At 40.3% G+C, this 25,690-nt stretch overlaps 1 protein-coding gene across 2 annotated transcripts in view; it reads right to left on the reverse strand.

The window, feature by feature from the left end:
- MTMR10 (myotubularin related protein 10) overlaps positions 1-23,722 on the reverse strand; it is a 54,848-nt gene extending 31,126 nt beyond the window's left edge. Inside the window, exons 1-5 of one of the 2 annotated variants that reach the window (XM_019460043.2) lie at positions 23,507-23,722; positions 22,867-22,927; positions 2,846-2,982; positions 981-1,053; positions 161-303 (exon numbers count right to left, since the gene is read on the reverse strand). In XM_019460043.2, the coding sequence (XP_019315588.2) occupies positions 161-303; positions 981-1,053; positions 2,846-2,982; positions 22,867-22,927; positions 23,507-23,566 (474 nt within the window). In that variant the 5' untranslated portion in view covers positions 23,567-23,722. Of the gene's footprint in view, positions 1-160; positions 304-980; positions 1,054-2,845; positions 2,983-3,502; positions 3,593-22,866; positions 22,928-23,506 lie in introns of those variants that run through there. The other variant, XM_019460044.2, reaches the window with a different exon arrangement.
- Positions 23,723-25,690: the final 1,968 nt, after the last annotated feature.

The following is a 25,690-nucleotide window of genomic DNA, read 5'->3' on the forward strand; positions in this document are numbered from 1 at the left end:
GTTCTATTAACATTCTTGGTTTTGACTTTACTTAAGGAGATATCTGATAACTTCCCCTAAAAAAAAGTCTGAGCAACTGAGAAAGGAGAATTTCCATACAGAACTGATATTGGTAAATACAGTGTGAAACACAGAACTTGATAAAGCTTAATAATATTACCTTTTTGGCACTTTCAGGACCTGATTCATCAAAGCGAAATCTGACAATTCTGAAATCTTTACAGTAAATAATTAACTCTGTTGGATTAAATTTCAGTTTCTGGTTGGGACCTAGGACTTTCTGCTTCCTCTTGTGGTCATTTACTAAAAATGAAAAAATAAAGAAAAAATGTGTAAAAATTCTTTCTTGTTACCCAGCCTTTCATACACTTGAACAAATTATTACTGAAAATAATTAAGTTACCCACCATTTGAGCACGGCTTCTCTGGAATCTGTCCTATCTGCCTACAACTTCTAGAGCTTTAGGATATTGGTGTTAACTTTGCTTTTGACTAGATTTTAAATGATCTTTGCACAAACCACTTAAGACACATTTAATGCTTAAAATTTTAATTAAAGAGAGGACAAATATTCAGAAAACACAAAAAGCTATATATGCTATATTTCCACTTAAAAATATGGGGTGCCTGGGTGGCTCAGTGGGTTAAGTGTCTGACCTTGGCTCAGGTCATGATCTCACGGTTTGTGAGTGTGTCAGCTGTGCTGACAGCTCAGAGACTGGAGCCCGCTTCAGATACTGTGTCTCCCTCTCTCTCTCTCTGCCCCTCCCCTGCTAGCGCTCTCTCAAAAATAAATAAATGTTAAAAAAAATTATAATAATTTATTGACTTCTCTCTCTTTCATTAATGTTCTTAGGACTGAAAAAAAAGGGGAGGGGGAAGTAAACCTATAGAAATAAATTCCAACCCAAGTATCTGATTCTTTAAGCAATACTTCCTAAGAAGAATCAGTTTTCATGGACTGAGTAAAGACTACATACCTGTGACAATTTGCTCAATACATGTTAAAGGGACATCATGCTCACCAAGAAGAAGATTTCTGTAATGGAATTTCTGAAATAAAAAATTATGTTCATGTTAAGTCTTTTCCCAATAACCTCAAATAGTAATAAGAGCCTTACTTTCAAATGTGATGAGAAACTGTGATGTCTATCCCTAAAAAGAATAAAAAGCTTTTGCTTGCAGTGCTATGACAATTCTAATGATAGAGTATCTTAGAACACACTTCAGTCGTAAAAAGAAACGCATGCTGTGTTCATGTTCTCTCCACCTTTCTCTTCAAACTTTTATATATGAGGTTAAACTGTACACTACAATACAATATCATTATAATACCTCAGATATATAATATTGTCAATCACTTCATAGGCAACCATTTACATGTCTAGTTCTGGTTAAACTGTCATTAAATATTAAAGAAAAAGGGACTCTTAAGTCATCAGATTTTGATTTTACAAAGGAGATTTCAGAAAATCACTCTTTAGAAAGTAACTCTTTTTGGGGTGCCTGGATGGCTCAATCAGCTAAGTGTCCAACTTCAGCTCAGGTCATGATCTCATGGTTTGTGAGTTCAAGCCCCGCATTGGGCTCTGTGCTGACCGCTCTCCCTCTCTCTCTCTGCCCCTCCCCTGCTCACACTCTGTCTCTCTCTCTCTCTCTCTCTCTCTCAAAAATAATAAACATTAAAAAAAAAAAAGTAACTCTTTTGAGAGCAGTAATTCTACTGGGAATAATCTTTAGGCAAATTATAACTTTTTTTTTTTTTAAACTTGTGAACAAATGTTTTATACTCATTTTAAAATTCTGAACATAGTTGACACTATTAACCTGCTGTCAGTAGAGCACTGGCTTATTTGGCTATTAGTGGTATCAGATGTATGCTATTTCAAGTATATGCATCTCATTTACAGTGAAGTCTGGGCCAGAGATAAAAATGAAGCTAAAAACAAAGGGGAAAACCTAGTCTACAGCCAAATAAGCAAGTGTATCTATATACTAGGTATCTGTAAATGCCTTTAGTCTAAATATACCTACAAAATCTTGCAATAAACACACAAATATATAGTAAATATTTTGGTAAATTAATGAATGACTGTATGAAATATACTTACCTAGAGTAAGACTTCAGTCAAAAGTTTATAATTAATATCCAAATATTTGAGTAGAGAATAATTACTATTATAAATAAAAATCCAGGGGTTAAAAGTATTTAACACTTTACACATCAAAATAGAAAAGCTGAGGAAAAGTCCAGAATTTTAAAGTTAATCAAATGAACATCTGAACTTTTAAAAACCGAAAATTATATGGAACTACCGTTTTCCAGTGAGACCATAAAATGGCAAGAGGGTGATTAAGGAAAAAATTTACTCGTATTTTTCTTCATTCTAACTGTACTAGAAATTTTGAAATTTCAAACTAGAATTTGATGTTTCAGAAAAGGAATTAGTTAAAAATACTATGAAATCTATAAAATGTGTTGCACTTACAAAATTTTTTGCTAAATAAACTTTTCTCTTTATGACTAGTAAAAAATGGACATCTTATTTTTAAAAGCAGTTTAAGATGTGGAAGAAAGAAAATAAGAACTCCCTTATTGAAAGGGATACATAAGCAATAATCACAGGGGATAAAAACCAAGGTGACTCACATCTCACTAATTCTGTTCCTCAAGTCCCAACATTCTTCTTAAACTTTATTTTGAATTTTAATATAATAAATTCCCAACACTGTTAATCCCTTAATGATTTTATTATAGTTTTCCACACCTGTTTTTTACGGAATTATATGTACTCCTTACAGTCAAATCCTTGATACAATTAAACAACACACAAATGAAACACACCTGTAATGGCATTGGGTCATCCGTAATAAAGGAAATTTTGAAGTTACTGCAGATCAGCTTTCCCCACAGATCGTACTGACTTGTGTCTGTTGCAATACATTTTCTCACAAAGTTGACTTCATTTACGACAATTTCTCCTTTAAAAAAAAAAATATTGTGTGAGCTACAACTATACCATAAAATGTCTAGTCACTGTGTGGCCTACAAGGACTACTTCCAGATGACGACAGTAAGAAGGGACGCTTACAGGAGCCAGGCACCATGGGTTTCCATCCTCACAACAGTACCAGTAACAGCAAGAGACTGCCCCCCATTTATAAGTACAAAAACTGAGGCACAAAGAGCTTAGAGGTCTGAGATGGTTCAACCAGAAAAGCTGAAACTGAGCCTGCATTCTTTAATACTATGTGATACTGCCTTCCACTATCATTTACTGAAAGGCATTCTGGAGAAGAAATAAACTATACTCCTTCAGAGTATTACTGGATGGAATATTTGTGTTTTATTAACATGTGATTTTACATCCCAAACCAATGTCTTTGACTCCTTTCCTAAGGGATGAGAAACAGACTTTGGGTTTAACCCAAAAATTAATAATGTAATCTATTATTGGTAAATAGGGTTCAGGATGGCAAGGTAGGAAGATCCTGAACTCACCTCCTCTCACGAACAGAGTTTATAGCTACATGTAGATAATTTCCCGTTAAAAACAAAAAAGACAAAAAAGTAAAGGCAGGGCACCTGGGTGGTTCAGGTGGTTAAACGTCCAACTTCGGCTCAGGTCACCATCTCATGGTTCATGAGTTCAAGCCCACAATGGGTTCTCTGCTGTCAGCGCAGAGCCTGCTTGGTATCCTCTGTCTTCCTTTCTCTCTGCCCTAACCCTGCTCACATGCACACACTCTCAAAAATTAATAAACATTTCAAAATATTTTTTAAAAACCCAACAACACCTGAAGGCTGAGTGATGGCTATACATTGGGCAAATGAGAACGAAACCATATAGAAGCAGGTAAGAGAAGGTGGGGCATCCCTGCATGGTGACCCATGATGAGGATGGAACTCAAAACCCAGAGGCTCTCCCTGAAGAGTAAAGAGTTCAAATGTTACACAACAGGCATCCCAAGTTTTAAGGCAATCCTTAAAGAGACAAGACCCCAAAACAAGAAACTCTGAAAACCAACGAGGCTTGTGTCCCAATAAGACCCATAAGACGATAAAGATCTGAGAAGCTGCCCTTAAAAGGCTCAGACACTTAAGACTCACCCACCCGAGGGCCCAGGTCAGAGGCAGCCAATGGTACCCAGACTTAAAGGAGGATCACCTGCTTATATTAAAGCATTGGCCCGAAGGGCAGGCATCTACTCTAACATGCTTATCTAGGAGCCTGCTGGAACATTCTCCCAAAACAGAGACTGGTGGGCACCATTTTTGCACACTCCCTTTGCTGTGCTCCACATCACCAGTATCTCCCAGAAGGGAGCTTTTACATGCATCTGGTGTCGCAATTTTTGTGGCTGCCAACTAGGGAATGCCTCTTGACTGCCTGGCTCTGGAGGCCAGGGGAGCTTGCATTCTTGGTCCCACAGGACTATAATGGTCAATGTTACCCAGAAAGGAGCACATGCCCCTGCCTGGAGCCCTGATTTTTGTGACTGCTGCCAGTGGACAGGTCTCCATCATGTGGCTCTGGCAGCCAGTGGGATTTACACTTTTGGGTCTTTTACAGTCACAGGACTGTAACCAACAGAGAAAGAGTTCTTGAACAGCTGCTACCCTCAGAGCATAGCAAGAGGCAACAGACCCAGAAGCACAGTCTTTCTGTGAAGGAGGACCATTAGCTAATCATCACAACTACGGCCTGAGAGGCAGGTTTCTAATTACAGACACATCCAGGGTCTGACTGTAATTCTTTCCAGCGACTGCGGAGGGTGGGCGCTGTCTTTGTGGTCATCCTCTGCAGCACTCCACAGCATCAGTATCTCCTAGTGGGGAGCTTTACATGTCTCTGGTGCCCTGGTTTTTATGTCTGGAGCCCCAGGTTTTGCAGCTGCTGCCCGAGGACATCCCTTGATCACCTGGCTCTGGTGAGGCTCTTACATTCCTGGGTCCCATGAAACTGTGGCAATTGGAGATGGCTTTTGGCACACTACCAGCCCTAGGACGCTGTGCAGCCAGGAGACAGGCACAAACCCTCGGTCTTTCTATGAAGGAGACCTCTCTGCTTGTGCTAGAGCCTTGGCCTGAAGGGCAGGTTTCAGGTTGGCATACAGTTAGTGGTCTACAGAACTGCCCTCGAAGAAAGCAGCCTTGTGGGGGCCATCTTGATGTTCTCCCTCTGCCTTTCTTCAGCCTGCCAGTGTCATCCAGAAAAGTGTTTATTCACTTGTCTAGAGCCCTGATTTTTGCTACTGCTACTCAGGGAACATCTAAAGATCTTCCGACTCTGGTGGCCAGCAGGGCTTACACTTGTGGTCCCACAAGACTATATACATTTGTGTATCTTAAAAAGTTGATGCCAGAGGGTTGGCTTCCAGTCAGCTGGAATCTAGGTGCTGAGAACCCCCCTTTGGAACACTGACAGGTTTGGCACATCTTAAACTACTGGAAGCTATTAAAAATATAATAGGCCGTTTGGACAAGCATGACAGTTTGAGAGACAACAAAGAACTGGGGTAGGGGAGAACAATAAGGTTCACCTCCTATACAAGGACCCTCCTTCAAGACTTCAAGACTTCAAGTCTTTGAAGACTCCTTCGAGATGTAGTTGTTTCATCTACTGTATAGAAACCAACACAGAGAGTCGAGGAAAAATGAAGAAACAGGGGAATATTCCAAATGAAAGAACAAGATAAAATCTCAGAGAAAAAACTTAGTTAAATAGAGGTAAGTAATTTACCTGATAAAGAGTTCAAAGAGCTCACCAAACTGGGGAGAAGAACACACGAACACAATGAGAACTTCAACAAAAAGATGGAAGTTATAAGTACCAAATAGAAGTCATAGAACTGTTGAACACAATAACTGAACCAAAAATACTCCCAGGGGTTCAACAAGAGACTAGATAAAAAAGAAGAACAAATCAGTCAACTCAAAGGCAAGGCAGTAGAACCCACCCAAATCAGAATAGCAAAAAGAAAAAAGAATGGAAAAAGTGAGGACAGCTTAAAGGACTTACTGGATAACATCAAATAGCTAGCATTTACATCACAGGGCTCCTAGAAGAAGAGAAAGGGGGCAGAAATTTTATTGGAAGAAATAATGGCTGAAAATTTCCCTAACTCGGAAAAGAAAATGAACATCCACATCCAGGAAGCTCAGAAAGTTCCCAATAAGAGGAACCCAAATAATTAAAAGCAAAAATGAACTACTGGGACCTCATCAAGATAAAAATCTTCTGCACTGCAAAGGAAACAATCAACAAAACCAAAAGGCAACCGGCATAATGGGAAAAGATATTTGCAAATGACATTTCAGATAAAGGGTTAGTATCCAAAATCTATAAGGAACTTACCAAACTTAATACCTGAAAAACAAACAATCCAGTGAAGAAACCGGCAGAAGACATGAATAGACACTTTTCCAAAGAAGACATCCAGATGGCCAACAGACACATGAAAAGATGCTCAATGTCACTTATCATCAGGGAAACAGACTGAGATACCACCTCACACCGTCAGAGTGGCTAATATCAACAACTCAGGAAACAGCAGATGCTGAAGAGGATGTGGAGAAATGGGAACCCTTGTGCACTGTTGGTGGGAATGCAAACTGGTGCAGCCACTCTGGAAAACAGTGTGGAGGTTCCTCAAAAAATTAAAAATAAAACTATCTTACGACCCAGCAATTGCACCAGTAATTTATCCAAGGGATACAGGAGTGCTGATTCATAGGGGCACATGTACCCCAATGTTTACAGCAGTGCTTTCAACAATAGCCAAATTATGGAAAGAGCCTAAATGCCCATGAACTGATGAATGGATAAAGAAGATGTGGTTTATAAGGTGCCTGAGTGGCTCTTAGGCTCAGGTCATGCTCTTACAGTTCAGGAGTTCAAGCCCTGCAAAGGGCTCTGTGCTGAAAGATGTGGTTTATATATATATGATGGAATACTACTTGGCAATGAAAAAGAATGAAATCATGCCATTTGCAGCAATGTGGATGGAACTGAAAGGCATTATGCTGAGTGAAATAAGTCAGTCAGAGAAGGAGAGATATCATATGTTTTCACTCATATGCAGATCTTGAGAAACTTAACAGAAGACCATGGGGGAAGGGAAGGGGAAAAAAATAGTTACAAACAGAGAGAGAGGGAGGTAAACCATAAGAGACTCTTAAATACAGAGAACAAACTGAGGGTGGATGGGGGGTGGGGAGAGGGGCAAATGGGAGATGGGCATCGAGGAGGGCACTTGTTGGAATGAGCACTGGGTGTTGTATGTAAGCAATGAACCACGGAAATCTACCCCTAACAGCAAGAGCACACTTTACACACTGTATGTTAGCCAGTTTGACAATAAATTATATTAAAAAAAAAAAAAAAAAAAAAAAAAAGAGAAACCCAAAGAGACCCATGCCAAGACACATTACAATTACAATGTCAAAAGATAAAAACAAGTATAGAATATTAAAAGCAACAAGGGAAGGGGTGGCTCAGTTGGTTGAGCATCTGACTTTGGCTCAGGTCATGATCTCACAGTTCCTGAGTTCAAGCCCTGCATCAGGCTCTAAGCTGTCAGTGCGGAGTGTGCTTTGCATCCTCTGTCTCCCTCTCTGTCTCTGACTCTCTCTCTCTGACAAGAGAAAAACAACTTGCTATTACAAGGGAAACCCCATAAGGCCATCACACCTTTCAGCAGAAACTGCACAGGCCAGAAGAGAGGACACCATATATTCAAAGTGCTGAAAATTCTTTTGACTTTGAATACTCTACACAGCAAAGTTACTGTTTAGAAGTGGATAAAAAATTTTCCAGACAAACAAAAGCTAAAGAAGTTTATCACCACTAAACTGGCTTTACAAGAAATGTTAAAGGGACTTCTTTAAGCTGAAAAGAAAGGGCACTAATTAATAACAAGAACACATATGAAAGAATACATCTCACTGAAAAAATAAACACATAGTAAAGGTAGGGGATTAGTTACTTCTTTTTTGGTAGTGGATTAATTACTTCTAAAGCTACTAAGAAGGTTAAAAGACAAAAGTAATAAAAGGAACTAAAACTGCAATATTTAGTTATGGGATACAGAAGATAAAGAAATGTAAAACGTGACTTCGAAAACAAAATGTGGGTGGGAACAGTAATAATGTTGAGCTCTACAATGGGATCAGACTTAAGTTGTTATCAACTTAAAACAGACTGTTTATAGACAGAAGTTATTATATGCAAGCCTCATGGTAACCACTAATCAAAAACCTATAGTAAATACACAAAAGATACAGAGAAAGGAATATAAGCTTACCATTAAAGAAAGTAATCAAACCACAAAGGAAAAGAGCAAGAGAAGAAAGGAACAGAGAGGAACTTACAAAAACTGCCAGAAAACAATTTAACAAAATGGCAATAAACATATACCTCTCTGTAATTACTTTAAATGTAAATGGGCTAAATGCTCCAATCAAAAGATATAGAGTGGATGAATGGATAAAAAAAAACAAGAACCATCTATACACTAACTATCATAGACTCACAGACTGAAAAAGAAGGATGGAACAAGGGATTTTCCATACAAATGTAAACCAAAGGTGGGGTAGCTCTACTTATCTCAGGCAAAATAGACTTTAAAACAGACTGTGATAACAGACAAATAAGAGTTTTACACAATGATAAAAAAGTCAACCAGAAGATATAATATTTATAAATACTTATGCATCCAACATAGGAGCACCGAAATATATAAAGAAAATATTAACAGACTTATAGAGGAAAAATAAGACAGCAATATAGTAATAGCTGGGGACTCTATTATTGCCAATAAATTGGATCAATTACCAAAATGAGACGAGAATGCCACAAGAAAAGAAAATTATAGGTCAATATCCCTGATGAGCATATATGTAAAAATCCTCAACAAAATACTTGCAAACTGAAAAATTCAACAATAATACATTAAAAGAACCATATACCATGATCAAGTGGGATTTATTCCAGGGATCCAAGGATGGTTCAACACCTGCAAATCAGTCAATGTGATACATATTAACAAACCGAAGGATAAAAATCGTGTAATTATCTCAATAGATGCAGGAAAAGAATCTGACAAAGTTCAACATCCATTTACAATAAAAACTCTCAACAAAGCAGATACAGAGGCAAACATACCTTTACATAATAAAGGCCATATATGACAAGCCCACAGCTAACATCATACTCAATAGTGAAAAACTGATAGCTTTTCCTCTAAAATCAGTAACAGAACAAGGATGCACACTCTTGCCATTTTTATTCAATGTAGTACTGGAACTCCAAGCCACAGAAACTAGGTAAGAAAAAAAAAGTCATCTAAACTGAAAATGAAGTGTCACTACTTGCAGATGACACGATATATATACATATATACAGAAGAACACCTTAAAGATTTCATCAGAAAACTGCTAACTGTAATAAATGAATTCAGTAAGGTTGTGGGATACAAAATCCATACACAAAAACCTGTTATATTTCCATATATTAATAATGAACTATCAGAAAGAGGAATTAAGGAAACAATCTTATTTACAATTACATCATAAAGAATAAAATACCCAGGAATAAATGTAACCAAAGAAGTAAAAAATTTGTATACTGAAGACTAGAAGATATTAATGAAAAAAACCTGAAAATGACACAAATAAATGGAAATATATCTCATGTCCATGATTGGAAGAATTAATATTTTTAAAATGTCCCGTCTACCCAAAGAAATATACAAATTCAATGCAATCTCTATCAAAATTCCAGTGGCATTTATCACGGAAACAGAACAAGCAATCTTAAAATCTGTATGGAGCCATTAAAGACCCCAAAAAGCCAAAGCAATCCTGTAAAAGCACAAAGCTGAAGGTGTGATGCTCCCTGATGTCAACCTATATTACAAACCTATAGTAATTAAAGTAATACAGCACTGGTAAACAGACACATAAATCAATGGAACAGAATAGACAACCCAGAAATAAACCCACACATACGTGATCAATTAATTTATAACAAAGGAGCCAAGAATATATACTGGGGAAAGCACAGTCTCTTTCGTAAATGGTGTTTAGAAAATTAGATAGCCAGGTCACCTATGGCTCAGTCAGTTAAGCGTCTGACTCTTGATTTTGGCTCAGGTCACAATCCCAGGGTGGTGGGATTGAGCCCCACATTGGGCTCCACACTGAGTGTGAAGCCTGTTTAAGATACTCACTCCCTCTGCCCCTCTTCCACACTCACCTGTTCTAAAACAAAAAAATTTTAAAAAGAAAAAATTAGGGGCGCCTGGGTGGCTCAGTTGGTTAAGCGTCCGACTTCAGCTCAGGTCATGATCTCACAGTTCGTGAGTTCGAGCCCCATGTTGGGCTCTGTGCGGACAGCTCAGAGCCTGGAGCCTGCTTCATGTTCTGTCTCCTTCTCTCTCTGCCCCTCCCCCACTCATGCTGTCTCTCTCTGTCTCTCAAAAATAAATAAACATTAAAAATTAAAAAAAAAATTAGATAGTGACATGCAAGGGAATGAAACTGAACCACTATCTTACATCATACACAAAAATTAACCTAAAAGGGATTAAAGACTTGACAGAGAAAGACAGATACCATATGTTTTCACTCATATGTGGATCTTGAGAAACTTAACAGAAAACCATGGGGGAAGGGAGGGGAATAAAAAGTTACACAGAGGGAGGGAGGGAGGCAAACTGTAAGAGACTCTTAAATACAGAGAACAAACTGAGGGTTGATGGGAGGTGGGGGAGAGGGAAAAGTGGGTGATGGGCATTGAGGAGGGCACTTGTTGGGATGAGCACTGGACGTTGCATGGAAGCCAATTTGACAATAAATTTAAAAAAAAAAAAAAAAGACTTGAATATAAGACCTGAAACCCTAAAATTCCTAGAAGAAAACATAGGCTGTAATCTCTTTAACATAGGCCTTGGTGATAATTTTTTTAATCTGACACCAAAAGGGCAACAAAAAGCAAAAACAAACAAGTAGGACTACATCAAACTAAAAAGCTTCTGCACAGCAAAAGAAACTATCAACAGAATAAAAGGCAGCCTAATGAATGAAAGAAAATACCTTCAAATTATATATATGAGGCTAACACCCAAAATATATAAAGAACTCATATAATTCAACAGCAAAACAAAACCAAACCTGATTTAAAAAATGGGCAGAAGATCTGAATAAATATTTCTCCAAAGGCATACAGATAGCCAACAGGAAAATGAAAAGATGCTCTACATCATTAATCATCAGGGAAGTGCAAATCAAAAGAACAATGAGGTATCACCTCGCACCTGTTGAAATGGCTATTATCAAAGAGATTAGAAATAACAAGTGTTGTCGAGGATGTAGAGAAAAGGTAATCCTTTGTACACTACTGGTGAGAATGTAAACTGGTGCAGATACTGTGGAAAACAGTATAAAGGTTCCTCAAAAATTAAAAATAGAACTACCCTATGACCCAGCAGTTCCACCTTTGTGTATTCATCCAGAGAAAATGAAAACATAACTTGAAAAGATATTTGCACCCACATGTAGCTGCAGCATTATTTACAATAGCCAAAATACGGAAACAATGTAAGTGTCCATCAATGGACGAATGGATAGAGAAGATGTGATACACACACACAGACACACACACACACAGGATTATTATTCAGTTGAAAAAGAAAATGAAATCTTGCCATTTGCAACAACATGCTTGCACCTTGGGGGCATTATGCTAAGAGAAATAAATCAAAGACAAATATTGCATAATCTGTCTTATATATGGAATCAAACAAACAAACAAACAAACAAGAACAACCCAAGGTCTTAGGTACAGAGAAGAATTAGTTTGCCAGAGGTGGAGGATGGGAGAAATGGGTGAGAACAGTTTTTCGTTTTTTAAATAAATTGAATTAAAAAAAATTTTTTTTAAATAAGGTATATTCCACAAAGCTAAAGTGAGTGTCTCTCTGCACCCAAATTTGAACTTACCCGCCAATAAAACTTTAAAATATAGTTTTAGAGTTAAAAGCGAAGATTAAAGAAAGAAACATAAGAGGTCAAAACAAAATTTATAATGTGCTTTGACAGGAATTTAAAGTGTGGTCATCATTAAAATAAACCTTAATTTCAAGATCTAATACTCAAATAGACCCAAGGACACCTTTAAGCAATTCACCTCCAGAGTCAATGGTGGACAAGTGAGGGTACTGATCTACTTCATCTGCACTATCATTATGAAAACCTTAACAGTGGTGGTAGAACCTGTTTGCGGACAGGCCCCAAATACTTACCAATTCAAGAATGCAACTATCGTCTCAAAACGATCTTTCTCTCAACAAAACTAATGTTATAGTAAATTTGAATTGCAATAACTTTTATACTTAAAAATGCATAAGCCTATTATAAGAACAGCAACCTAACATTCACTTGAGGATTTAATTGAAATTTACTCATGTCAAGTTCTCAGCTTATACCATTTGAGTAGCTGTCCATCCTGAAACCAAGCCTCCTTCACATAGCCTGTGAGGCCCTGTGCCTCTCGCCCTCTAACACTGTCCTCCTCACTATCATGCGACAGTGCCCTTTTAATCCTTCTAGGGATCCTACTTCTTCCATCACATGAGTCTTTGCACATCTTGTTCCCATTTCCTGGAATATTCTTTTCTTCTCCTTTAGCCTAATCACTTTCTCAGGAATGCCCCCCCCCCATGCCTTGTTTTAATCTCCCTGACTAGATTAAATCCTTCAATCCTAGCATCATACACTTGTAATTCCTAGCATTTACACAGCCACTGTTGATATATATGTGTGTGTATATATATATATTAAAATCACTGCCTGTCCCACCCTCAGGATCATATACTTCATGAGGGTAGAAGATGGGCTGATTTTTCTTCAATGCTGAAATTTCAGTTCCTAGACAAATGCCTAGGACAAGGCATGATCTCAGTCATGAGATCCAGCCCTGTGTTGGGCTCTGCATTGAGCATGGAGCCTGCTTAAGATATTCTCATTCTCTCTCTCTCTCTCTCTCTCTCTCTCTCCCTCTGTGTGTGCGTGTGGGTCCCTCTCGCTGCTCACTTGTGCTCTCTCTAAAAAAAAAATTTTTTTAAACTAGTAAGAAGAAAATTTTCAGTATTTCTCTATGCTTACATAAAATGAAATGTACTGTATCTAAATACAGGAAGCATAAAAACAGAACTAAAGAGTCAAAGTACTACTCTTAACTGGATTCTAATGAGAAAAAAATTTGAAAAGACAAAAATATACACTGAAACTCATTAAATAGTTCAAATACATAAAATTTAAATCTTCCATAGCTCCTTGAACCCAATGCTTTCCAATAACAGAATGTGAACTAGTGAATACTCAACCTTTCTTCCCACCAAGAAATCTTCGTTACCAATTACAGAGAACCCTTAACTTGAAAAACAAAACAAAACAAAACAAAACAAAAAACAACCCTGCATTAATTATTCACAGTTCTCAGTTCTCAGAGTTAGATATTACTCCTATAACACGGACTTCTTCAAAGTAAGACTACTGGCTCACAAAGTATAACCTACATCAATCACTTCATGCTGCGCCACTCTTTTTTTTTTTTTTTTTTTAATGTTTATTTATTTTTGAAAGAGACAGAGAGAGTGGGAGAGGGGTAGTGAGAGAGGGAGACACAGAATCGGAAGCAGGCTCCAGGCTCTGAGCTGTCGGCACAGAGCCTGACACGGGGCTTGAACTCACGAACTGCAAGGTCATGACTTGAGCCGAAGTCAGACACTCAACCAACTGAGCCACCCAGGCACCCCTGTGCCACTCTTCTTAACTAGCCAACTCACTTGCCCAAAGACTTCAAACAGTGCTACAAAAATTCATTCATTTGTAATGCTAAAGATTCATATATATTTCTTATGAATGTTATATTCAAAAGTTTACTTAAAAAATAGCTATGCCACAAGATTTTAGGTTTCTGAGAAGGGAAGAGAATGTAATATTGGACAGAAAGAGATGGGAGGTCTTGTTGGACAGGACATGGCAACTTCATTAGTACCATCAGTCAATTGTATTTATGATGCACACGTTCTAGAACAGCCCTTCTTCTCTAGCAACATGATTCTCTTACTGGTGGCACAAATGTAAAATGTCAAGTCCATGAGTGCAGTTGAGAATGAGACAAAGATAAAAAGAGAATACATTTAATGTGTCCAGACCTGGTTTTTGTAAGTAACACTTTACTGAAACACATCCATGCTTATTTGTTTGTGTATTATCTATGACTCCTTTCATTGGACAAAGGCAGTGCTGGGTGCTTGCAAAAGAGAATTTATGGCCTCCAAAGTTGAAAACATTTATTGTCTGATACTTTACAGAAAGTCTGCCTTCCCCTGTGCTAGACATGGTTACTTAAGTGAGAACTTTCACATATACACAGATGGATGCAGACATAAAGAAATGGGTATATACTTAGGTTACTAGTACACTTGCATATTTTCTACTCTGTCCCCTCCAGGCCTAAAAGCACATTCAGCACACAGATCTTGGTATTTAAGACCATTCTCCAACAGAAGGAACTAGAGCTCCTTGCAAAAACAGCTAATTCCAGGGCCAGGGCAGAGAAAACAAAAAGAGGAGTTGGGAGTCTTTGGTAGTTCCAGAATGCCAGAAAGTACGGAAGGAGAATAGGGGGTGAGGGAAGACATTTCAAAACAATACACCAACACAAAAGAATTCACCAAACTATCAGTAAAAATGGAGAAACTGTCAGACTAAAGACACTAAGGAGACATAATGACTAAATGCAATACAGTATCCCAGACGTCATCTTGGAACAAGTAACAGACATCAGTGGAAAGACTATGGAAATGTGAATAAAACTTGCGATTTAGTTAATAACAATACTAATTTTTTTTAATTTAGCTCAATTTAACAAGGTTATGTAAGATGTTAACATTAGGGAAAGTTAGGTGAACAGTATATGTTAACTATCTGCACTCTTATACAACTCTTTTATAAATCCAGCTTATTTAAAAGTAAAACTGAGAAAAAACTGGACAAGAAATAGAAAAGTAACAACAACAAAAGTGGAACAGGGGGACTCTATGCTATGGTCTTTTAAAGAAACTTAAGTGTCACACAGCTCTGAGAGCAGAAAACGGGAATAAGCCCTTGGGAGAGAAAGAGCAGTAGGGCGGGATGGGGCAGGGGAAGAAAAGGAGGGCACTTCTGGGGAGATGCTCTATTTGGGTCTTATTATTATAAACGTATAATTAAGTGTCAAGTTAACCTGGCTTGAGTTTTACTTGATGACACTAAATTATGTTCACTCACATGGAATCAGTCTTTAAAATGGTTGGGTCATGTAACACGGCTATCTGCTCTCACAATAATTTTCTGCTTATACTTAGTAAGAAAGAAGTAACACTGGGTAGGAGTTGTTAAAGCTACTATGTACTGCAGTCCTGTGGGCCACAACACTAGCTTACAAACAAGAAAGAAAAAGATACAAAATGGCCTTTTCCTAGAGAGCACAGATACATAAATAGAAGAGTTCTGGACTGTCCTTGGTGTGTCTTGAATTAGTGACCCCTGAGGAAAAAAAAACACCTAACAAAAGCTTCAAAACTCCAGGAGACCATGAAGTTTTCCCAGAGACCGCGCGCCTGCGCTTCTCAGGTGGCAGAGCAGTGCTGTGCTGGAAGGCTTGCACTGGCTCATGAGAACCATCGAGTTCCTCCTCCCCCCACACCCTCCACCCCTAGCTCTGTGCTCCCAAGTTGACAGCCTGCAATCAGACCTGGTGGGAGGGTTTTCACCACCAAGCACTTTCCAGCACACCACTGAAGGGAAGCCACAGGGAGGCCTCATAGAAGACAAAGTAGGAAACTGGCTTCACTGTGGGGTAAGCAGAAGGCACCACAGAAAAAGCTATCTAAATCAGAAGATGATAGGTCAAGAGTTTCTACTACCATCTGGGAAGGAATCAAAATTTGCTTTCTTAAGACCCTTCCATGTGTAAAAATAAATAAGAAAGGAAGTAAAATTAATAAATCTCCAAAAATGGTATAGCTAAGTTTTTAACTTCTGGAGAACCAAAGAATTTCATATTATCTTTCATGATACCTTACACATTTAGAAAATCAATCCATTTTTGATGAATAAAATTTAATTTTCTCATACATTTTAATCTTGGAAAATAGTTTAAGACAAAACTTTACTGTGTAGAGTGGCTAATTAACCTATAGAATGTATTTAGGCCCAAAGCAGAATTCAATATATGGCTTTACATATGGTGACTGGCTGTCTGGAACTGAGGGGAGGCTTGGCATACAGCACTTTCAGCACTAATACAGGATAGTCATGAGCAAAGTGGGACCAGTTGTTAACCTTAGCTATAGATAAATTCAGGAATTTAAGTGGCCTAAAAATTACTAATGGAGGTTGAAACTATACAGAAGACAAACACATTGTTACTTATATGTAACAACATGTGCAACTCTGATGCCCTCGTGGATACTAAAGAGTCCAATTTTGCAGGTCACACAATACAAAAAAGCATGTAATCAAGCAGCACCTCCAGCAGGTGCCACCCACAATGTGGGCTGAAGGACAGTTAGAAGTGCAGACTCTGGGAAGAAACCAGAAGGAAATCTTGCAGGCAGAAGAGGACTGAGATAGAGAGAACATGTGATAAAATAGTAACAAAGGCCTACACAAGCAAACAGGCATTTGGAAGAGAGAAAGGAAGCAGCCTGACTGAAGCAAGTATCAACACTGGGAAACGGTGCAGAGGTCAGCAAGGTGGAGTGTTAGCAAATTATAGAGGTTACAGAATTTGGATTTTTATCCTGGTTAAGCAGGATTTTACCTGTGCAGGTTCACAAAGAGTTTCTGAGCAGGAGCTAAGGTACAAAGAGACTGGTGGTCAGAACGGAGGAAGCGAGTAGCAAAATGCTGGCTTATGGTACCGCAGCAGCAGCCTAAGGACAACAGCCCTGAAGGCTCTATAGGTGAGGGACAAACACAATGGTTACACGGTACACTGCACCAAATGGAGTTATAAGTCCTTCCGGACTTTCAAAAGTAACGTACGTATGAATTAAAATACTACAGAAAATCAGCCTACAATCATCTCTAAAGCTTATCTACAAAAGGGTATTAAAAAACAACACAAAGGGGCACCTGGGTGGCTCAGCTGGATAAGCATCTGACTCTTGATATCGGCTCAGGTCATGATCTGTTTGTGGGACTGAGCTCTAAGTCGGGCTCTGCGCTGGCAGTGTGGAGCCTGCTTGGGATGCGCTCTCTCTCTCTCTCTCTCTCTCTCTCTCTCTCTCTACCCCTCCCCAGCTTGTGCTAGCTCATACACATGCTCTCTCTCTCTCTCTCTCAAAATAAACAAACTAAAAAATAAAAATAAAAAACAACACAAAACATAAAACACTTGAAAGAGAAAGGGGACCATTAAGGGATTTACAATGCAAGTGAAGACATAAGAACTACAGTGAGGCAGAAAACAAAAACAGTAGATAAAACAGGTCTAAACAGTGAATGCGTTAAAAAAATATATAAACAAGACATCTACTCAACAATGGCTATTTTCATTTTCCAGATGGCCCATGGTCGTATGCTTTTCTGATCCGATTACAAAAGACTCAGACAATGAGTGCATTCATTATCGATCTAACAGTTAATCTCAATGCTGAAAAGCCCTGCTGGCATTATAGATGGGAAGGGGAAAGAGCTGAGCAGACACAGCCTTAGCACAGTGGCTGAGGCTTAGCAGGCACTCAAGATGCAGAGCAGAAGTCATTTCCTGACACCCTCTCCCCAAAAATCTCGCTTAGGTGACCCTCCTCTGAGCTCTCTTAACCTCTGCTCTCCTGAAGCATTTCCCCCAATAAACAGAAACTGTCTCACGACAGGACCCCAACTTTTTTTAGCTTTTTACTCCTCTGCCAAACAGTGTGGAACATGCATCCAATACCTGCTGAACAATTAACTCCTTACTCTTAGCCATAGTGTTCCAAGCCTCAAATCCTCCCTCCCACATCACAGATCCTTAAAAAGATCCTGTTGCAGAGTTAGAAGAGACAAAAGGCCATTAAGCCTACTTATTACAAATCTCACAACTTCATGACAAAGCCGCTGGCATTCCACCAGCCTCTGCTTTGGCACAGCCAGCGACAGGAAGTCCACTGCCTCCCAAGACGGTCCATTTTCTGGCAGCTGAGTCGCAAAGTTGCTCAAGTTAGGTCAAAATCTGTCACTGTTGTGGAAAGGGCATAGCCAAGGACAGAGCTCTTTTCACCTTACTAGATAACTTCTAGGTGGACATCCAATCCGCCCTCCCTCCAGTTCCAAAGCATAAATCTACCCTAATGTCACCAGGGAGGTCAGGCAGGCCCTGCTGCGTAGTGGTTAAAGGCTCAGGCTGGGAGTTGGGCTCAGAATTCTGGCTCTGCCCTTGCTAGCTGTGCAATACTGGGCAAGTTACTTATATGTAACAACATGTGCAACTATAGTTTTCTCATCTGTCACATGAAGATAATAAACTGGTGCTTCCTGGATAACAGCCTTTACGAGGAATAACCTGGAAACTATATATTAGTTAAGGATCTTAGCTGAAGGGTCAGAAACGAAGCCGAGGAGCTTTAACACCTTTGGAAGTCTCCCCCAGTGGTGTGACTCTGCCTCTCTCCAACATGTGATTTCACTCTTCGGGGCAGGTTTTCTGAACTATGATCACTGGAAGAATTACCAAAAAGTATCTCTTTGCTTAGTACCAATCTGAAAATACCCAGAGGCAGAACTGTGCCCATTCTTGCAGTCTGGGATGGGTTGTTATCCTTGCTGGGGACACTAGAGGCTGTGTGGGGATTTGGAAGACCAATGTGTCAAAAGAGAGAGGGTGAAGTTTTCAGAAGACAGTGAAAAGACTCCCAGGCAGACAAGATTAATGATGATCTCTGTGTAAGTACTCATTAATTTGCACCTATGATATTATGAAAACATCATCAAATTCAGATTCCACAAATTAGGTATACTACAAAAACAATTCAGGCAACCAACACAGAATTCCTAACCTTCTTTATTTTGTTAATTTAAAAACTCCTTTAAAAACACAGCTATTGTCACCATCCTTTAACAGAATATATCTACACCAGAAGCTGGAAGGACAAAATCCCAGAACATAGGACAATCCTTTAAATCAATTTAGCTCAGCAGCGCTTGGGTGGCTCAGTAGGTTAAGTGACTAACTCTTGACTGGCTCAGGTCATGATCTCACGGTTGGTGAGTTTGAGTCCAGCTTTGGGTTCTCCAGTGGCAGTGCAGAGCCTGCTTGGGATTCTCTGTCTCCTCTCTCTCTGCCCCTCTCCAACTTGTGTTCTCTCTCTCTCAAAAATAAACTTAAAAAAATCAATTTAGTTCTATGGAAAAAAGCTGCATTTTCTTAATTTGACCAAGAGCTGGTAAAAACTTCATCCAGGTCTAATGCCAGCCAGACCTTGGAAGACAGTGATATAGGTCACAATCTTCCACCTTGTCCACAGGTCTTGCTGTGATCCAGGCGCACTACTCCCAGCACTTTCCCCATCTAGCACTGAGCTACACTCAGATGCTCAGTGAACTGCCTCACCAGTCCAGCAGCTATCCAAAGATATGAGCATAGTCTGACAGTACTTGGTCTTAACAAATATATGCAGGAACACACATACACACACATTCATTTAAAAATTCAAACTCTCCCCATTTTCAAAAGGATTGCGGTGATTTTATACATATACAATCGTTAAAAGACCAAGATTCCCATAATGCTGGGAAGATGAAGAGAAAGCCTAGACAAAGCCAGCTGCTTTGATAAGGGACTGTATTTCAATTCCAGACTTAGATAATAATTCTCTTAAGAAGCGTGGCTCTGGGAGACAGCAGAGACACATGACAAAATAAGTCTTCCTCTGACTGCTGAATCTGAGAGTTGGTCTGTCTGCGTGTGTGCATGTCTATGGTAACCATTCAAGCTGGTGTTCTAAGGGGTTCTTTTTTTCTTTTCTAAAGTTTACTCATTTTGAGAGAGAGCGGGATGTGAGCAGCAGAGGGGCAGAGAGAGAGGGAGAGAGACAGAATCCCAACCAGGCTCCTCATTGTCAGCACAGAGCCCGATGCAGGGCTTGATCTCAGGAACCGTGAGATCATAACCCTAGCTGAATTCAAGAGTCACAGGCTGAACCAACTGAGCCACCCAGGTGCCCCTGAGGGGTTCTTTCATTTAGTCATTCACTCAATCAACATCTCAATGCGCTACAATAGACAACACAGCCACAAAGTTGAATTAAGTACAACCTCCATCTCAAGGAAGTTCATGAACCAGGCAAACTGAAAACTACTAACATAAAGCATAAAGCACAATCTAAATTAAGTGACCAGTGTCTTCTCTTTTCTTCATTTAACAAAAGATGAAGATCGTTTTAAATTTAGCCTTAAGTTCCAACAGAGCACACAGTAACTGCACACAAACAGCTGATTTTGTGTCTAATTTTCATCTGCTTATAAAAGTTCAAACTTCAGGCATCTAAAGTAGGATATCCTTGAATCCAAGGCACTATGCCCAAGCATAACATGCAATACTGTATCTGAACAATTCCTTCTTGTTCTGCATGCCTATGTAAAGCCACAGGTGACGTGGCCAAGTTTTCTCTTGGTTGCTGACTGTAATGAAGGCAAGAACTATATTATTAAGTAAGCCCTTACAGTAAAAGCCTTAACCTAGCCCATGTCTTTAGATCACCAATGCCTCAGTTACTTTCCAACTGCCTTCCCAGATTTCACAGGTGGAGTAGTAGGATGCAGGCCAAAGAAGGAGCAACAGAGGTTCTAGTGGTGGTCAGACACGTCACTCAAGAGGAAAAGCAAGAAAGAGAGACAACAGGGTGGTCAGATAGAAACTGTAAGTGTGTGGGAAGGCCAAAAGGAGAAAGTAAGAACAGAAGGGGTGAGGAAGGCAGGCAAAAGACACACTAATCTAGGATTGGCTAAATGTTTTGTAAGAAATAAGTTAGCTGCAAACAGAACCCAGGGTACCAGAGCCATCACATATGTGTACCCAGAGCCAATGCAAGAAAATGTAACACAAATCAGACTATCCAGATTTAACTGCCCTTTCTGGGACAAGTAAACCACTTACAGTCAGGAAATAAGTTTATGTCTTCCCCAGAAAACTGTGACTTTTTAGTAGAGAGGTAAGGTTTTAGCTAATTCTACAGAACCATAATCCTTCAGTGTGAAGTCCTTCAAGCTCATTGAAGTAACACTTTCATAAGCATTATTTTAAATATAAAACTCAATCTTAAAAAAATCCAGCACTATCATTTGTATGTAAGACCTGTTGTTTATTAGAGTCAAATCATAATGTCGGAAGAGGGACATCAACGCCGAAGAACAGGGCCTATTCAGACAAAGTAAAGGAAGCCAAAGTTCAATAGCTCACAGGCACTCATTCAAGATGAGTACTGTTTCCCACAGCTGACTTTGAAATGCCTGGAGTGACTAAGGCCAAAACAGAGCACGCACACGGAGCAAAGGTTACTTATTAATTCTATTGTTAATACTAAGGAAAAGTACAAAGGATTATTTAGTACGCCCTGGTAGGATAAAAAGCATTAACAAAATAAAGGCAAAATATTTATAACTAACTCCCATAATAAAGCTAAAAACAGTTTTTAAGAGTTTGCATCTATAATTTTTAAGAGGTTGACGTTTTTAATGTGTTTGTTCCTACCTAACACTTAAAATTTTAAAGCACAAAATTTAAAGTTTCCATATTTGCTCAATTACTACCCATAAAGTTCCAATCATTTTATTAGATTTAGCATTAAGTAACAAGTAAGATTCTTAAATGCTGACGGTAGCCACACAAATTGGTATGTGATTAGATTTCAGGCTTAAAACAGGCTTCCCTAAGTATCTGACTACTTCCCTCTATAGTCACATTAAACAACTGACTTTCCTAATTATTATACCTTGTTATACAATTCAAAATACCAATTAAATATTTTATGTTTTAAAACTAAGCTATCTACCACAATTCCTACCTCTACCTCTTAGGGTCTTCTAAGGTAAATTTTGCTTTAAACCAGTGCTTCTTCACTGGGAGGAAATTTTGCTCCCAGAGGCAAAAAACAAAAAAAATAAGTTTTGGCAACGTCTGGAGACGTTTTGGTTGTTGTAACTAGGAGGTGGAGGAGCGGGGGTGCTGCTGGCATCTGGTGGGCAAAGGCCAGGGATGCTGTTATACACATCCTACAATGCACAGGGCAGCCCCTATAACAAAGAATACTCAGGCCCAAAATGTCAACAGTGCCTCTGTTGGGAAACCCCATTCTAAACTGAAACAAGTAAATTTGCAAACACAGCTGACACCTTCAAAAAAACAATTGCCAAGTAAGTAATTCAAAGTTCACTAAGCTTTGTTATTGGTATAGAGACCCAGACATAATAAAAGTTGCTTTTCATACCATTAAAATGATGATCTATTAATCATTAATGCATGAAGTTGCAGGCAAGAAGGGCAAAGAGTACTTTCCCTACCTAAGCAATTAATGATTGCTTAAAAAAATGACCATTTCAGGAGACAAAGAAAGAAAGAAAGAAAGACAGTGATATTCTTGACAGTTTCCTAGGGTGCTTATATTTTCAAAGACAAACATCAAGTTTTTCTGCCCTCAGTCCTTAGATTTTTAACCGGATAAAGTTTAAAATGAAATAGAAGAAACAAGTTAACCACATGGTACTAGTTGGTAGAATAATCCTGGACCAAAACACATTACTAAAGTGTCCGCTGAAACTCTGATGTTTACCTGGCAAAAGGACTGGTTCCAGTTTTTTAATCTTCGGTTCCGAATTAATCTTATCGTCAGTCTGAAATACATTAGCAAAATAAATCAAGATCAAAACTTTTCCTCCCCCGTGAGATACCAAAGCAAATTTTGTTTTCTAAGTGATGACACATGCAACAGACACATATTGCTCCCGCCCCCTTAAAATCTTTCACATGTTCTACCAGATCTTTTCAAGATCTGTTCATTATCGATTGGGGAGCCTGACAAAAATATGAAAACGGCCGATGCCGTTTCCAGGTGTTCACATTTATGACAGGTAACCTCTTCACCAGGTGCCCACAAACGATGCACTCATGCTGGCGGCCACCGCGCGGACAATCGCCAGGCGAAGAGCTAAATAAGTCCGATTCCAAACACTCCCCACACACGGCAAAACTACGGATCACAGGTCTCCAGGCAGAGAAAGGCTGTGGCGAAGTTTTACAAGTTTCCACCGATCCAGTGGGGGCTCCGGAGAAGGTGCGTTTCCCTGCGCCGGGGCTCTGGCAGTCGCACGGCTGGGGATAGGGAGACCCGGGGAGCTTCCCGAGGGGGTCGGCCCCGGCGGCCCCCCGGAAGCGCCAAGGAGAGGAGCGCTCTCGAGGAGGGGGTTGTTTACCTGGGGCGGCGGCAGGAGGTAGGACCTGAAGGTGGGTCTGGGCGGCTTGAGGGAGAACATGGTGCCGCCGCCTTTTCGCCCCCGCCGGGTCGCAACCCGGGACCCGCCGCGGGCCAGCGGTAGCGCCGACGCCTCCCGACGCCCGCGGGCTCAGAGCTCCCCGTGCGGCCGCCCAGGCCCCGTCTGCGGCCAGCCGGCCCGGGCGGACTGACGGGCGGGGACACGGCGGAGCGCCCGCCCGAGCGGGGAGGAGCCGGGGCAGAGTTGGGTCGACTCGGGCGCCTGGGCCCATCCCCGGAAGGGGCCCGGCGCCCCGCCCCGAGAGACGGTGCGCGCGGGGTCGGCGGCCGGCCGCTCCTGGCCTCTAGGCCGCGCTGGTCCCGGAACGCAAGACTCGCGCCGCCCGCCTGCTGCCGGGACCTTCAGGGAGCGCGCCGGGGGGAGCGAGGCTCGGCAGCCATCTTGAGAGGACAGCTGGGGAGGGCGCTCCTACGGCGGCCCGCAGGGCTCACTGGGGCCCACAGGGACCTACGGCGGCCCGCGGGGGTCATGGCTGTAGCCGGAGGGGCCGGCGACCTTGGCTCAGAGCTCTCTCTTTTCCTGGCACAGCTCCCTTGACGGCGGCTCATTAGACACCCAGCTCGCGCGAGCATTGTGGTTTTAAGTCGTCGGGAGGAGCCCAGGCATGGGGAAAGGGATTCTGGTGCCCCGGACTCAGCCAGTCACACTGTGCGTCCAGCATGTGAAGGAACCGCACTGGGAAAGTGGACCAGTGCTGCCAGCAGCGACCAGGATTAAACGTCTAGCGCAGTCTGGATAAAGCTCCCTTAAAGGTCCTACAGTTTGGGAGATTGTCTTCCATCATCCCGTCTGTTGTCTTTGCGCAAAGCTTTGAGACTGGGATATCCTACCAAGCTGAGCTGACTGCTGATTTCCATGGGATGTTGAGACCAGCGTGGGCCTAGGGACTGACATGACATTGGCAGGCAACTCAGACTCCTCAACTTAGTTTATTATAACTTTGACCCTCCTTATTAAAATTTAATGTGGATAAAAGATATTAAACAAGTTAACGTCCTTTCTTTTCTCACCCATCCTCACAGGTAAAGATACCTAGTGAGCAGATAAATGATCAAAAACCCAGCAAGAGTGAGGCACTAGCAGTGTGGGGCCTTCATTAGGCAAAGGAACAAAAAGTCCGCCTGTTAATTTTGCAGTTAACACTTAGATGAATTTAAGCATATGGAGCACAGGGCATTTCCTAACTCGAAACATATTTCCGAACTGAAGCAGCCTTTGGTGGAGGGGGGCTAGTGATGTACCACTTTGGTGAATCTGTTAGTTGAGAGTTGATCCTTCTTTTGCTCTGAATAAACCCCTAATCCAGCATTTTATAACTAATGTCACAAGGAAGCTCCAGTATGACCATATGAATCATAATCATACTGACAAGTGTTGCTAATTGAAACATTAAAAAAATTTGAGATTCAAAAGTTTGCTTTTTCTCTGAAAATAATTTATCCTGGATTTAGAACACTACTGATTTTTCTTGTTAGTTTGGGTAACACATGATTTCATTTGCTCAGGAACCACAATTGTACTTTAAAATGTTAAGTTCTTTGGGTTATTATGGGTGTTAACACTGTGCATACACATTTAAAAATTTTTATGAGGGGCGCCTGGGTGGCTCAGTCGGTTAAGCGGCCGACTTTGGCTCAGGTCATGATCTCACGGTCAGTGAGTTCAAGCCCCGCGTCCTGCTCTGTGCTGACCGCTCAGAGCCTGGAGCCTGTTTCAGATTCTGTGTCTCCCTCTCTCTGACCCTCCCCCGTTCATGCTCTGTCTCCCTCTGTCTCAAAAATAAATAAACGTTAAAAATAAAAAATAAAAAATTTTTATGAATAGTCTGATTTTTCTACCGTAAATGGATTTAAAAAAACAACAACAACAACAACAAACTCATGCAATAAAGATCAGATTTGGGGTTACCAGAGGCAAGGGATAGGAGAGGGGAATTGAAGAAAGGTGGTCAAAAAGTGCACACTTCCAGTTACAAGATAAATAAGTACTAAGGATGTAATGTATAGCATGATGCCTATAGTTAATACAACTGTATGATATATAAGAAAGCTGTTAAGACAGTAAATTCTATGAGTTCTCATCACAAGAAAAAAATTTTTTCTT

The sequence above is a fragment of the Panthera pardus genome, unplaced genomic scaffold, assembly GCF_024362965.1.
Source record: "Panthera pardus isolate Hobbes unplaced genomic scaffold, ASM2436296v1 HiC_scaffold_24, whole genome shotgun sequence".
NCBI classification, from domain to species: domain Eukaryota; kingdom Metazoa; phylum Chordata; class Mammalia; order Carnivora; family Felidae; genus Panthera; species Panthera pardus.